The sequence below is a fragment of the Dendropsophus ebraccatus genome, chromosome 12, assembly GCF_027789765.1.
Source record: "Dendropsophus ebraccatus isolate aDenEbr1 chromosome 12, aDenEbr1.pat, whole genome shotgun sequence".
Classification (NCBI taxonomy): domain Eukaryota; kingdom Metazoa; phylum Chordata; class Amphibia; order Anura; family Hylidae; genus Dendropsophus; species Dendropsophus ebraccatus.
In genome coordinates this window covers 78,887,571-78,900,329 of record NC_091465.1, presented here as the reverse complement: position 1 = coordinate 78,900,329, position 12,759 = coordinate 78,887,571, and the positions used below count along the sequence as shown (strand labels likewise).

Sequence of the window (12,759 nt, the reverse complement as noted above, 5' to 3'; positions counted from 1 at the left end):
ACTCAATGCTGGGCGGCCTGCTGCTCTGTCACTGTCTCAGTGTGGCCTGCGGGGATCTATGACAGGTACACAGGCCTCTTACTGGCCGCTTGTGTATCTGGTCACATGACTAACTCAGGCTCCTCTCCCTGCTGGGCCACATTAAAAAACACTTGTTGTTGTGTTGTCACCAGAATGGTTCCATGCCCACAACATGCCCTGAAGATGAGAGCATTGTTTCCACACTCAGAACGGGGAACATTTTTGGCTAATGTTTTTTTGTTTAAGTTTATTAGAAAACACTAATGTGAATGAGTTAATATAAATAGTTGTATGTCCTAACATAGGATGCGCATAGTACTACATAATGTCTTCGTGTTACCAAAACACACATTTCGACATACTGTATGTTATCAAAACTTAAACATTCGATATATGAAGTACCTTTATGAATGTGTCCATATTAGCTAACCTTTCTGTCTCTCCACAGAACCAGTGGCAATTTCGCAGACCCACCGGGAGGACAGGATGCTGCTGGTTCTGATGTTGCAGCATCACAGCAGGAGGGGGATTGTGCCACGCCACCGCCATCACAGGAGCCTGGCAGTCCTACTCTTTCTGAGGGCACGGAGCCGATGCCAGGACCTTCTGGCTCGACTTCCATGCACGAAGAGGAGGAGGCTGCAGCACCATCAACATCTGGTGCAGGTCCTAGTGGTGTGCCCCTGGCAGCTCGGCCACGTCAGCCACTCACGAGGCCCACTACTACCACCACCAGGAGGCGTCGGGAGCAAGAAGAAGCTCATTCAGCACTGAGTGAGTTGGATCAATCTGTCGTCAACTTTGTCAGGCGGTTTGATGGAGGAGATGATCAGAATGATTTCTTCTGCTACTATCTGGGAGTCCGTTTACGGAATCTCCCTACTAATCTGGCACGTAGTGCGCGGATGGTTACAGAAGTGCTGCTGTCGTGTCACGAGCAGATTGACCCCGATACTTTCCCCGACCCTTGCTATGTGGGCGTCCTCCTACAATCTGTGTATGGGTTACACTCACGGAGGCCACATATCCCGCCGGAGGGCTTTCTTTTCCCCGAGACCACTGCGCCCCCACCTGTGCCCCCACCTCTCTCCCCCCTTGTCCCCCCAGCATTGTCCCGAGAGCCACCTGGTGCCATGCCCCCTCCATCTGAGGGTACTAGGGCCGTTCCTAGGCGCCAGCCACGGCGTGGACGGCGCTCTCGGACATCTCGTTACCCACGACGTTTATGATTTCTACTATGTGATGTATGAGGCAATACATCATAATATTATTATATTTTTTTGGTTTAATTTTTCTTTTTTTTTTTTTTTTTTTTATTTTTTTTGGTTTATGGCAAGTGGTCTCCTTTTTCAGGCCCAGAGAGGTCATTTTGTGTTAGGGTAGAGTAGGGTCCATGTCCCTGAGGACACCTTACCGGGGTGACATGGTACACTCTGTTTGAAAAAACAGTTTGCTAAGATCCTCATTTAAAAGAATCTATAGAAAAAAGTAAAATCATAATGTCTTTCCTTTAGCTATCTCCAGGGCGAATGGTTCTTGTGTGTAGGGGCCCTTGTTAGCAGAACCAATATGTCACTACATTTAAACGTCAATAAGGAAAAAAAAGGACTGTCATACAAATAGATGAGTTCCTAAATGCAAGTGTCTGATGTGTCCGGTTTTTACATCCATTACTGACTTTTGTTGCCTATGTTTGACTCAGCATCTTGCACAGAAGGTTGATTTGTGAAATGTATCCTTTTTGTTAACCTTTATACACAATAATGGGTTTAATGTGATATTTCATACAGAACATGCAGAGTTTGGTGTAAAATTATTTTAGATATAATATTTAATTCAACATTATAAGTATTTTAATGATCAACAATAAAATCCAAACTACATTTGGCCTGGAGAAAACAATGCTACATTGTGTGTGTGTGTAAGTCGAATAGTTGACATTCTTCCACACACATCTGCGTTGTTCTCTCTCGATTGGGAGGTGTAATGTAGTGATTTGGCTCAAGGTTACTAAAGTACCGCGCGCTTACACAATGTACTGTATCCTAGAATAAAATCCACATTTTCACACATGGAGAGGCCTAAAGCCTTGCCAAGGATACATCAAGGATCTATTCACATGTTTTCAGTTTAAAAAGCTAAAAATTAACCATTATTATGTTTGTATTGGTTTGGCCTTTGCACATAGTGCAGTTAATGGATGTGTTGACGATATATATGTAACATTTCCCACAAGTCTCAGGCTTTTATTAACATGTTGTGTCACTACGCTAATCATTGACTCAGTGTGTGCTGGATGAATATCTGATAGTCTGCTCCTAGACTGGCCCACGAGATCGGCCTTTGGGAGCCTGCAGCAGAATGCAATGATCTGTCTGCAGTAAGCTGCAGCTTCATGCGCCCTTCCCCCTCTGTCCTAATCTAACTTTGACTTTACTATTGTGACATCATATTGCTTGGCAAGTCTGAGAATGTTTTTGAATAAAATTCCTTGTGTATTTATATAATCTCTCATTTTTTCACCTCTCCCAGAAAAAGCTTAGCTGGTTGTGCACTTTGTTTCGCGTAATGATTTGCATTAATGCGACATGCCTATTTTAGCCATGTATACAGATGGCAACACTTTATCAGTCTGAATACAAAGCCTCTATTTCATATGGTAATTCAAAATTTCGTAACCCTGTCAGTAACCAAAGTGAAAACTAACGTTGATTTCTAGTCAACAGTGGCCTTTGCCGCCAAGGGCTGGTTATTTGCATATGTAAATGAGTGTGTTCGCTCACATATGGAGATAGTGGCTGGGCTGATCCACCGGTTCGGTAGCTCCAATATAGAATGGATCACAGAAATCGTGGGGCCCAAGCGGCAAGCAGGTACGACATGGTGCAAACAAAGGGGTGTAAGGAATGAATCTAGGAATAACAAACGTGTTGTTCTGTGGTCATTTCATGGCTGAGCACCAGTTTTCTCCTTCTGGAGATTACACCTTAGTTTGCAGTTAACTGACGACCAGTGAGTGCCTGGCCTGAGGGCTGGGTATGAGGTATCGTTGGTACAGGTGTGCTCTCGGCCTTGTCAGAGAGTGGACATGTGTCCTGGACCTTTGCAGGTGCCTTTTGGGCCGGAAGGGAAAGGAATGTTGTGTTTGTGGTCCATTTCTTGGAGAAGTGGCCAAATGTTATATAGCATTGTTAGTGCATGTATCTGAGTGCCACCCTGCACTGTGGCTAGTTGCACCTGTGTGATGAGAGCAGGATTGCCATTTGGCCTTGACATAGGATGATAGAAGAAAGGAATTATTTATTTGAAGCTTAGCCATGAGAGAAATATTGTTTGCCACACATTTCTCACGGTCTTATTTTGTAATTGTCCTTGTATATTTTTAAATATAACTCAAAATACAGGGATGAATGTAACAACTGTTTGTGTCCAGGCTTCACCTAGGCCGTGTCCGTGACTGGATGGAGATAACAAATGTATCATTTTGAGTTCCTATGGGTAGAAGCCAAGGTTATTTAGGATGTGTCTGCATTGTAAGAATCTGCACTTTGAAAACCGTCGCTGGAAGAAGAAGTGATTTGGACAACAAAGCCGGAGTGATTCATGGAGCCCGAGATGTATCCTGATCGGTCTGTTATAGCCGTCGGCCAGCTGATCAGTGAAGTAAGTATTTTCTGGAGCTGTTGGGAGTGCTTTATACATAGATAAGATCATCGATAGAAAGATTTCGATCGTCCTTTGGACTCGGAGAAGATAGTTGTGTGGCCGTGACTTAATGTATGACTGTCATTTGTTGTGTGAGTCACATTTACATACATGTAATTTACAAGTCTTGTCTTTTATATCGCTTTTTGTGATGTCCAAAAGTCACATCTGTAATTGCATCCTGTTTAAGTGGTAAATAATTTAGTGAAAACAAATCGATTATGTAATGATCAATAGATGCTAGATAATATTTATTTTATGTGTACGATTGTCTATAGTCATTTAGTGGCACGATACATCGCTCCGAGTAGTTTATGTAAGTACGATTGTGTGTAATTCCTATGTGTTTGCCATCAGGGGGCGCTTGAAATCCAGCAATGACTGCATGAGTCTTTTCAGATGTGTGTGTCTCCTCCAAATCTGTGAATGTGTTAGCTCTTTCGGACCATGTAACGCACATCGTATTTTAGGCGAGATTTGTAAGTAATGGCTGGTCGAGGAATTGTCCTTGTAATAGCACATGTTGTTGGGCAAACAGGGCGTGACTTAGGATTGCTCTTAGCGAGATGGCCGTGCAGCGAACTCTCTCCCTTCTCCCTCCTCCCTCCTCCCTCCTCCCTCCTCCCTCCTCCCTCCTCCCTCCTCCCTCCATGATGGTTGTTGGCGGCACATACATAGTAGAAATCCTACCATATAATGTGCTGATAGTGTCATCATAAGGAGGTCGCTTAAATAGTACGCAAATCACGCACAAGATCCGGCGCAGGCTGATGATGCTATAGGCTAGCGACACAGCGTGGACACGCCCCCTCTCTGTAGTACATGCACGTCATCAGTGTGCGTAGCGGGGTTGTTGTTTAGCCGGAGTGTTTGGTGTGCTGTGCTAATTCTGTTCACTGCTCGGCTAATGAGTATTTTGGCTTTTAGCGCTGCTCTGCTTTGTACTTTGTCAGGCGTTGTAACGTCGGAAGCACACACAATCCGCAGCAGCCACGTTCAAAGAGGCGTGGCCGACCATTATGGCACTTGTAGTGCAGCGGCTTACGACGTGACAATGCCGGACAGAAATGGGTAAGCTGAGCATCGTTACATGGTGTCACATAGCAATTCGCCGAGCACACGACACGCAATAGTTAACCCCCCCCCACCCCCGCTACGCCCAGTGCTGAGGTGGCGAGACTACAGAGAGGAGGCGTGTCCCCCCGTGTCGCTATCCGATCCCAGACCCCCGCGCCGGATTGTGGCCTTCCATTCCCTAGTAGTAAGCACATATATTTAGGGCAAATACTATGAGGACATGATGTGAGTAGTAGTGTACTGTGTATATGATATGTGGCGCCAGCAAACATCATGGAGGGAGGGAGTTGGCTGCAGGTGAAGCTGGAGACCCCACCCACATAAGTGACGTACTATTTACAATCAAACATGGCGTGTAGCATGTGACATGGGTGTAGTAGCTATGACCTTATTGACTAATAATTTCTAAGACGTTACTGTAATTATTTTGGATTTTCAGGTCCATGCTCGGCCAGTGCTATGGGACGGCCCTGCGCCTGGGTACAGAAGCCGGCTAACACGGAGTGCCGCATGGAGGGAGGTTGCCCGGATTGTATACCCAGATTGGGACCAGCATACTAGATTACAGCAATGGATAATTGGTAAGTTGTTTAGCCACTGTGGCAAACCATTAACTCGAGTGTTATGGTCACCTGACGCTGATATATTCCTAATGTGTGGATGCTTTTGCTTGAAGCTAACTATGTGGAGACCAGGTGGTCCAGTGTGAGGGACCGATTCATCAGGCAGCGACGGCAGCTGATCAGGCGTGGGGCCGCCCAAGAAGAACTGGCCGCTTTGCGTTTTGCCCCAATGCTGCGTTTCATTTTGAATTCCCCCAGACGCCGCAGGTAAGTGTGTGTGTTAATTGCATGTGTCCATGGTAGTAGCAGATGATGATGGAAGTAGCTCAGTGTCTTATGTGTGCAGACATAGACATGTGTTAGATTTATATAGATTGTATACATCGAGGCTCCAGCAGGGGGAGCAGTATATTTAGTGAACACTTTAGAGTAATCTCGATTTCGGGAAGATGAGGCGCCCCCTGCTGGACACCAGATAACTAACAAATGCAGCCTGGCCTAACCGCTTTGGGAACAGCTTTTGATCCCTCCAGGATCTAATCCAGAACATGAAATGGCAGTTATGCCAATAGCGTGGACTGTCTTCATAATGTTTAAACAATGTACGCAATGTGTCCATAGAGTAAACTAATGTTCCACTCGGGTGGCCTTGTGAAGACCCACATTTTGGGTCAACAGTGTGTGAATATATTGTAAAAAGTTCTAGTGTGGCACCTCGTACATAGAAAATAGTGTGAAAGCAGGCAGAGTGTAATCCTGCATTGGATGCCTCCATTTTAGTTATCTGGCTAAATATGTCCTTAAACAAAAGTGCCATCTTAGATAGTGACCAGTGTTGTTTTCTCCTCAGACCACAAGTAGTTCAGCAACCAGCAGAGGCCTCATCGGATGAAGAGAATGAAGAACCTAATCTGGCAGAGGGGTTGGCCAGGACTCCACCACCAAGATGTCAAGAGGGTCCTGTGGAGCCTGGCGAGAGAGAGTGACATGTGCCTTGACCGTCCAACAACATTTGTGTTTGTTCCGCACTCCCTCTCCTCAGCTACACCAACACCACCCCTTGTCTGCTACACTGTAGGGCCTTAGTGCCAACCGCGCCTTACTAGCATTAATAATTTCCTAACATTTGTGTGCACCAGGACCACATCAATAACACACTGTTTAGAAGGTCTGGCATCACATTAGCTAGGGATGACAATAACAGCTTGGGGGGATTGGGATGTCCCTTTTATTTTTGTGGTGCCAGAATACAGTCAGGCTGGCTGTGTCCTTCACATATTGCCCACACTATTGCCTCTGCACACTATTCTAACTTCTGTCAACATGGTCCAAAGTAGTCTCCACACACCCTCGCCCACATCCACCCACACACACTATCATGTGAATGTTTTATTTTTTGACATGTAATAAATCCATTGCGACATATCTTGTTGTTTCCCGAAATCTTATTTTTTACTTGTTTATGTTTTAGTGTTTAAGGGTTAAAAAAACAAATGATTATTGACTGCCACTAAGGAACTACGAAATACGCTTCAAAATACTTAGTGGACTTTGTTTGCATAGAAAGCTGTATTGAATGTTGCTATTGTGTCTTATAAAATTTTGTTGTATGCTTTACGTTAGTAGAAAATGAACACATGCTGGATGTCCTTCAGGAGAATATTTCTAATCATATGTGAGACATTGCTGTATGTGTTAAAATGAATGTGTCATGATAGGAAATATTATAATGTAGTTAAGTATTTCATTTATCAGGCCAACACTCTCCTGCTGTGGCCACTTCCTGCCTTGGCCACAGATGGCAGCAGAGAGCACTGTCATACATGACAAACAAGGAATCGCAACATTCACTACATGTTCGTAGTAGGTTCACAATACGTGTATTTGAGTCAGTATATTTTGGTCAGTATTGTTAACAAAACCAGTAGTGGCTTAAAAACACAAAGGCTGTGTTCACACAATGTAGAAATAGAGTGGCTGTGCGCCATTTAAAGTGAAATATTGCTAAGTTTTTTTCTAAGAATGGATGTTATTTGGAAATGTCCTTATTTAGTGTTTTAATGGCGCACATCCACAACATTACAACATTGTGTCGAGATCCTTTGGGTGTTTAGAATCCACTGCTGTTTTTGTTAGCTATACTGAGTGAAATACACGTATTGTGAAGCCACTAGCGAAGATGTAGTGAATGCTGCGATTCCTTCTTTTTGAGGTCTGAGCCTGCTCTATGCTGACATCTGTAGCCAAGGCAGGAAGTGGGCAGAGCAGGAGAGGCTTGTGATGAGCACTAACATATTTTGGGACATTAATGTTATTATCATGACACTATCATTTCCACATAGAGCTCTATGTCCGATGGTAGTAGAAATCTCCTCCTGCAGGACATCCAGCATGTGGTCATTATGTACAAAGTGGAGGATATATAAACGTACACACAATAAACTACATAATGTAGCGTTTACACTGGCAGATTGATGTGATGGATTTTGGATAAGAAATCCAGGAGATGACTGTAGACAAGGAACAGGTGATCAAGTAAAGAGCGAGATTTCTAATCTTTGAATACACTCTTCTGTGTTTTACAGAAAAAAAATGGATGATAAAATAATATTTTTGAACCGCAACCTAAGTAGACCACATCCAGCTGGCGCACCTGGGTGATGTGTGGAGGGATATATGTGGTGTGTTAATAGTGATTGTTAAGAAGTGAGATGGACTGTGGCACTAGAAGATATCAGATCCTGTTACATATCCCACACTAGAAAGTTAGACATATAGTGCGCACCCTGCTGGTCACTCCATAGGAAATGCACATGTTTTGATCACATCAATCTTTCAGCACACTAGGTTCAAAGGACTATACAATTAACATTAGCATGATGTGACCATGCTCGATAATTACTGGCCAGTAGTATATCGAGTGAGGTAATGTGTATTTTCGAACACTACTATGTGGGAACACACAACATGTTTTACATACATTGAAAAGGCAGACACATTGTTTAGTCGAATAAGAAAATATATTTTTTGTTTTAGTAAAAAGAGAATGAAAATTAAATATCAACCAATACATCGGGTTCAAACAACAAAAGAAAATAAAAAAACACACATCCCAGAGACAGGTGACATACATGCGGGAAAACATCAGTCCTGTGGCCGTGGCTCATAAGGGAGGCTGTGAAAGGGGCACGGGCACGGCGCCTTCAGGAGTCATGAAGTAGTCAGCAAAGAGGTTCCTGACCACTATCCCGCGGTTGAGTTGTCTCCCTTGGCCATAGTTGATAGGGGCACTAAAAGCTGGCAGTGTCTCCACGTTCACCTCCGGGGTGGGAGCATAGTCCCGAAGGTAGTTGTGGAGAACACAGGCAGCTTTAATGACCATGTCAACTGTGGCCAATTTCAACTGCAGGGCAGTGGTAAACACTCTCCACTGACTAGTCATGATCCCGAAGGCGCACTCCACGAAGTTACGTGCCCGGCTCAGCCTCCGGTTAAATAGTCTCCCCCGTTCATCCAGCCCTCTCCGTGGGTAAGGGCGCAGCAGGTTGTTGAGTAAAGGGAAGGCTTGATCCCCTACCATGACGAATGGAGCGGGATGCGTGGTACCCGGAAGAGGAGTGGGAGGAGGTAGAGTCACGTGATCTAAGAGTATGCGCCGCCCAAACTCTGATCTCAGTAGCGCCCGGGAGTCCCCAGTACTGCCATAGGAGCCGACGTCGATGGCAAGGAAACGATACGTGGAATCAACAACCGCGATCAGGACCACAGAAAAAAATTTCTTATAATTGAAATACTGTGATCCTGATCGCGGTGGTTGCTTCACACGTATGTGCTTACCATCAACCGCCCCTATACAGTTGGGGAAATTGGCCACAGACTGAAAGCCTGCTGCTGACTGCAACCAAATCTCCCGGGTCGGACTGGGCATCACGATGGGCTGCAAATGCTCCCAGATCACGGCGCACGTGCACCTCACAATTCCAGAGATGGTGGACGTACCAACCCTGAATTGGAGGTGCAACGATACATAACTCTCCCCTGTCGCCAAGAATCTGTGAAAAAATGAAAAATAGTATTTTATGATTCTATTTCACATTCAGCTACATATTAAATTATTACATATTTTAACACTATATTAGATTTCACTACAATTACATGAACAAATAGTTCGCATTAAAATAAAGCATCTTCACCTTAACGTTATGAGCAGACGTCCCACAGGAGGGATGGATTTCCGCATGTAGGTGTCCTGTCTCTGGAGATGTGGGGTCAAAATGGAAAGTAAATTATCAAAGGCCTCCATAGGCAGGCGCACGAAGTCCTGGAACTTGTCAGGATGTCTGCAACAAATTAAGAAAAATATTGATCACTAATATTACACACAAACACACATCATAGGAAGATGTCATACGGTTTACAAATGTTGAAATTAACATCAAACGTTGTAAGGATAAACAAAAAACATAATAAAATTATGGACTTTGGGGTAAACATTTGTGGACAGTAACCTTTACATTTGCAATATTACATTCAAAGATTTGACGACTTTGATGTATTCAAATCGACATACCGTCGCAAATCATCATACAGGCAACCAATGTGGCCCCGGGTCTCCCTCCGAACATTGATGGGGTGGACCCAATATCGCCGTCGCACCTCCTGCAGACGGCGCTGCTCTGCGTCTTTTTGCCTCTGAGAAGAATTTTTCAAAAATTAAATTTATTATTTTTAAGACATCTCAATTAGTCACAAAATTATTACACAGTTGCATTTAAGGACCTTTGGTCAACAGTACTTAAGGGAGCTTGCATAAACAATACATTTAAATCAATGTTTTACGGATTATAAGCCTAAACAGTTTGTAAGGCTAGTTTGAAATAAGTTACATAAAGCTTTAAAAAAAAAAAAAAAAAAAAAAAAAAAAAAAATAAATATATAGAGACTTACACACAAACGCTGGTAATAATTACGCATCTTCCACAGGATCGAAAGCACCACGAGCTGGTGCTTGCGGCGCAGCCTCATACGCCGGGCTGGCCCATAGGGCGCATTATTAGCGCCATCAGACATCTTTTTTTTTATTTTTTTGGCATTCAAAACACTACAAGCATATGGGCGTACTTCGCGAGTGGGCGGAGATTTTATAGGGATGTGGGTGTGCTTATTTGGCCCGGGGGCAGATTCATGAATCAAATACATGCTTTTGAGCGGGGCCAAACAAGCCAAGACACATCATGACACTACGGCCGGACTCTTACGATAAGACCGTAAGTGGTTTTCAAATACAGCCGCCAGACCACCCGGAGATGTACGGGACAGAAATTTTAACGCCCGCACTGTTACTACGTGTGAAACCGGCCTCAACCTGTAAATCCACTCCCAATAAAACTAATTTCGGTGAGTACTGAACCTCAAACCTTAAATCCTTTTCCTCAAAAATTTCCTCAAAAACCTCTTTCCAATAGGTTTGCAATTCTACACAGGACCAGAACATATGAATCCAGTCAGCTAGACCTCTTCCACATCTAGTACAGTTAGGAGAATCCCAATCTTAAACAGAAAAGCAGGTGTATAATATAATCTATTTACTATATATTGTATCATCCACCACGGATAAACAGGAAATTAATATAGCTTTTCTTCAATATTACGCAGAACTATATACTTCAACTGCTGGAGATTCTGAGGACTGCATAGACCTTTTTTTTTGCTAATCTGGAGCATCCGACTCTTTCCCCGGATCTTTCAGAGTAGCTAGATAGGGATATTTCCTTTGCTGAGCTACAGAAGGCCTTGGGTGAATCTGCGAATGGGTCTGCACCAGGCCCCGATGGAATCCCTTTTGAATTCTATAAAAAATATGACAGTGTGGTTCTACCAATTTTTTTAGAAGCTATTATAGTGCTTGAAAATCCCTATATTGTAATCCGTCTTCTTCTTTTTTTCTGCGCGTAATACAGCCCGAACCGCTTTGGGCACAGACTCCGTTCAAACAATTTAACGTTTGTTCTATTTTCTTAAAGGTCGTATCCTCCACGCACACTGGGGAGGCATTGAAGAGATATAGTATTTTTGGGAGTATAATTGTTTTTATTCTGTCCACTTTGGATCCCACCAGTTTTATCCAGGTTTCTACTTTCTCTCTCAATTCTTTCATGACCGGCACTACATTCTTATCTGCAAATTCTTGTACCCTAGCAGTAACATTCACCCCCAGGTATTTAAAACTTTCTTTATCCTTTAATACCTTCACTCTAAGATGTTGCGGAGCACTTTTCTTCCAAGGGCCAGAAAGAGGCATCAGAATTGATTTACCCCAGTTTATTTTTAAACCCGTATATTTGCCATACTTCTCTATAAGCTCAATAACATAATTTAGCACTGGCTCAGGCTGCTCTAAAAATAACAGCATATCGTCCGCATATAGACTAATTCTGTCCTCCTTTCCTAATTTATCTTCCCTTATCCTTACTGCTAAAGGGTCAATCGGTAAAATAAATAACATTGGGGACAAAGGGCACCCTTGACGGGTGCCCCTTCCCAGCCCACAACTTTTTGACATTTGTCCATTTACAGACACCACCGCTCTTGCATCCTGGTAAAAGAGTTTTACCATCGCTATATACTCTTTTCCCAGCCCAAATTTTCTTAAAACAGCCCATAAGAACTCCCACTCCACCCTGTCAAACGCTTTCTCAGCATCTAAAGACAGGATGGAGTGGGAGCCCACTTCTGAACCCACCTGCAAATTATAATACAGTCTTTTAATACTATATCTTATAGTGGAACCTGGCATGAATCCCCTCTGGTTCGGATGAACAAGATCCCTTATAACCTTTTTAAACCTATTTGCCAGTATCCTGGCATATAGCTTGATGTCCCCATTCAACAAAGATATTGGTCTATACGATTCAGTTTTGCCCGGATCTTTTCCCTCTTTATGTATAAGCATTATTTTAGCTTCCTTCATTGTCTCTGGTAGACGCCCTTCCCTTACCGCTGTCACCATAACTCTATGTAGTGCCGGTATCATTTGTTTTCTATACCTTCTATAAGCCTCATAAGGGAGGCCATCTATCCCAGGAGCAGTATTACCATTTATTTGTTTTAGAGCCTCCTCAAATTCTATAATCTTTAATGGCGCGCACAACAGCCTCTTCTGTTCCTCTGTTACAACCGGGAGGTTAATAGGATCCAGGAAAGATTGTACTTCCTCTGTGGAACACTGGTTTTCAGTAGTATATCATTTTTTATAGTATCTTACAAAACACTCTAAAATGTCCTCCTGCACTTTAACCCCTTAGCGACCCATGACGTATCTGATACGTCATGGTGCCGCAGGGGGGGTTCAGAGCGGGGTCCCGCAGGTGGCAGTGCCTCTATTAGCCGGCGC

General features: G+C 43.6%; 2 protein-coding genes across 2 annotated transcripts in view; one reads left to right on the top strand and one right to left on the bottom strand.

Annotated features, from left to right (window-relative positions):
* The window catches only part of LOC138768803 (threonine-rich protein-like), a 55,306-nt gene that overhangs the window by 17,926 nt on the left and 24,621 nt on the right, over positions 1-12,759 (top strand). The gene's annotated exons all lie outside the window — the stretch shown is intronic.
* On the bottom strand, positions 8,371-9,980 carry LOC138769433 (uncharacterized). Its single transcript, XM_069947915.1, has 3 exons — positions 9,937-9,980; positions 9,560-9,706; positions 8,371-9,418 (listed from the first exon to the last, which is right to left on the bottom strand). The coding sequence occupies exons 2-3, from the start codon at positions 9,667-9,669 to the stop codon at positions 8,530-8,532; spliced, it is 999 nt and encodes a 332-aa protein (XP_069804016.1). The 5' UTR covers positions 9,670-9,706; positions 9,937-9,980; the 3' UTR covers positions 8,371-8,529.

Excerpts from the sequence above, each read along its gene's own strand:
- LOC138769433 (XM_069947915.1), bottom strand. The coding sequence starts at position 9,669 with ATGGAGGCCTTTGATAATTTACTTTCCATTTTGACCCCACATCTCCAG. Across the intron at positions 9,419-9,559 it reads CGTCTGCTCATAACGTTAAG|ATTCTTGGCGACAGGGGAGA; the intron begins GTGAAGATGCTT and ends ATTTTTTCACAG.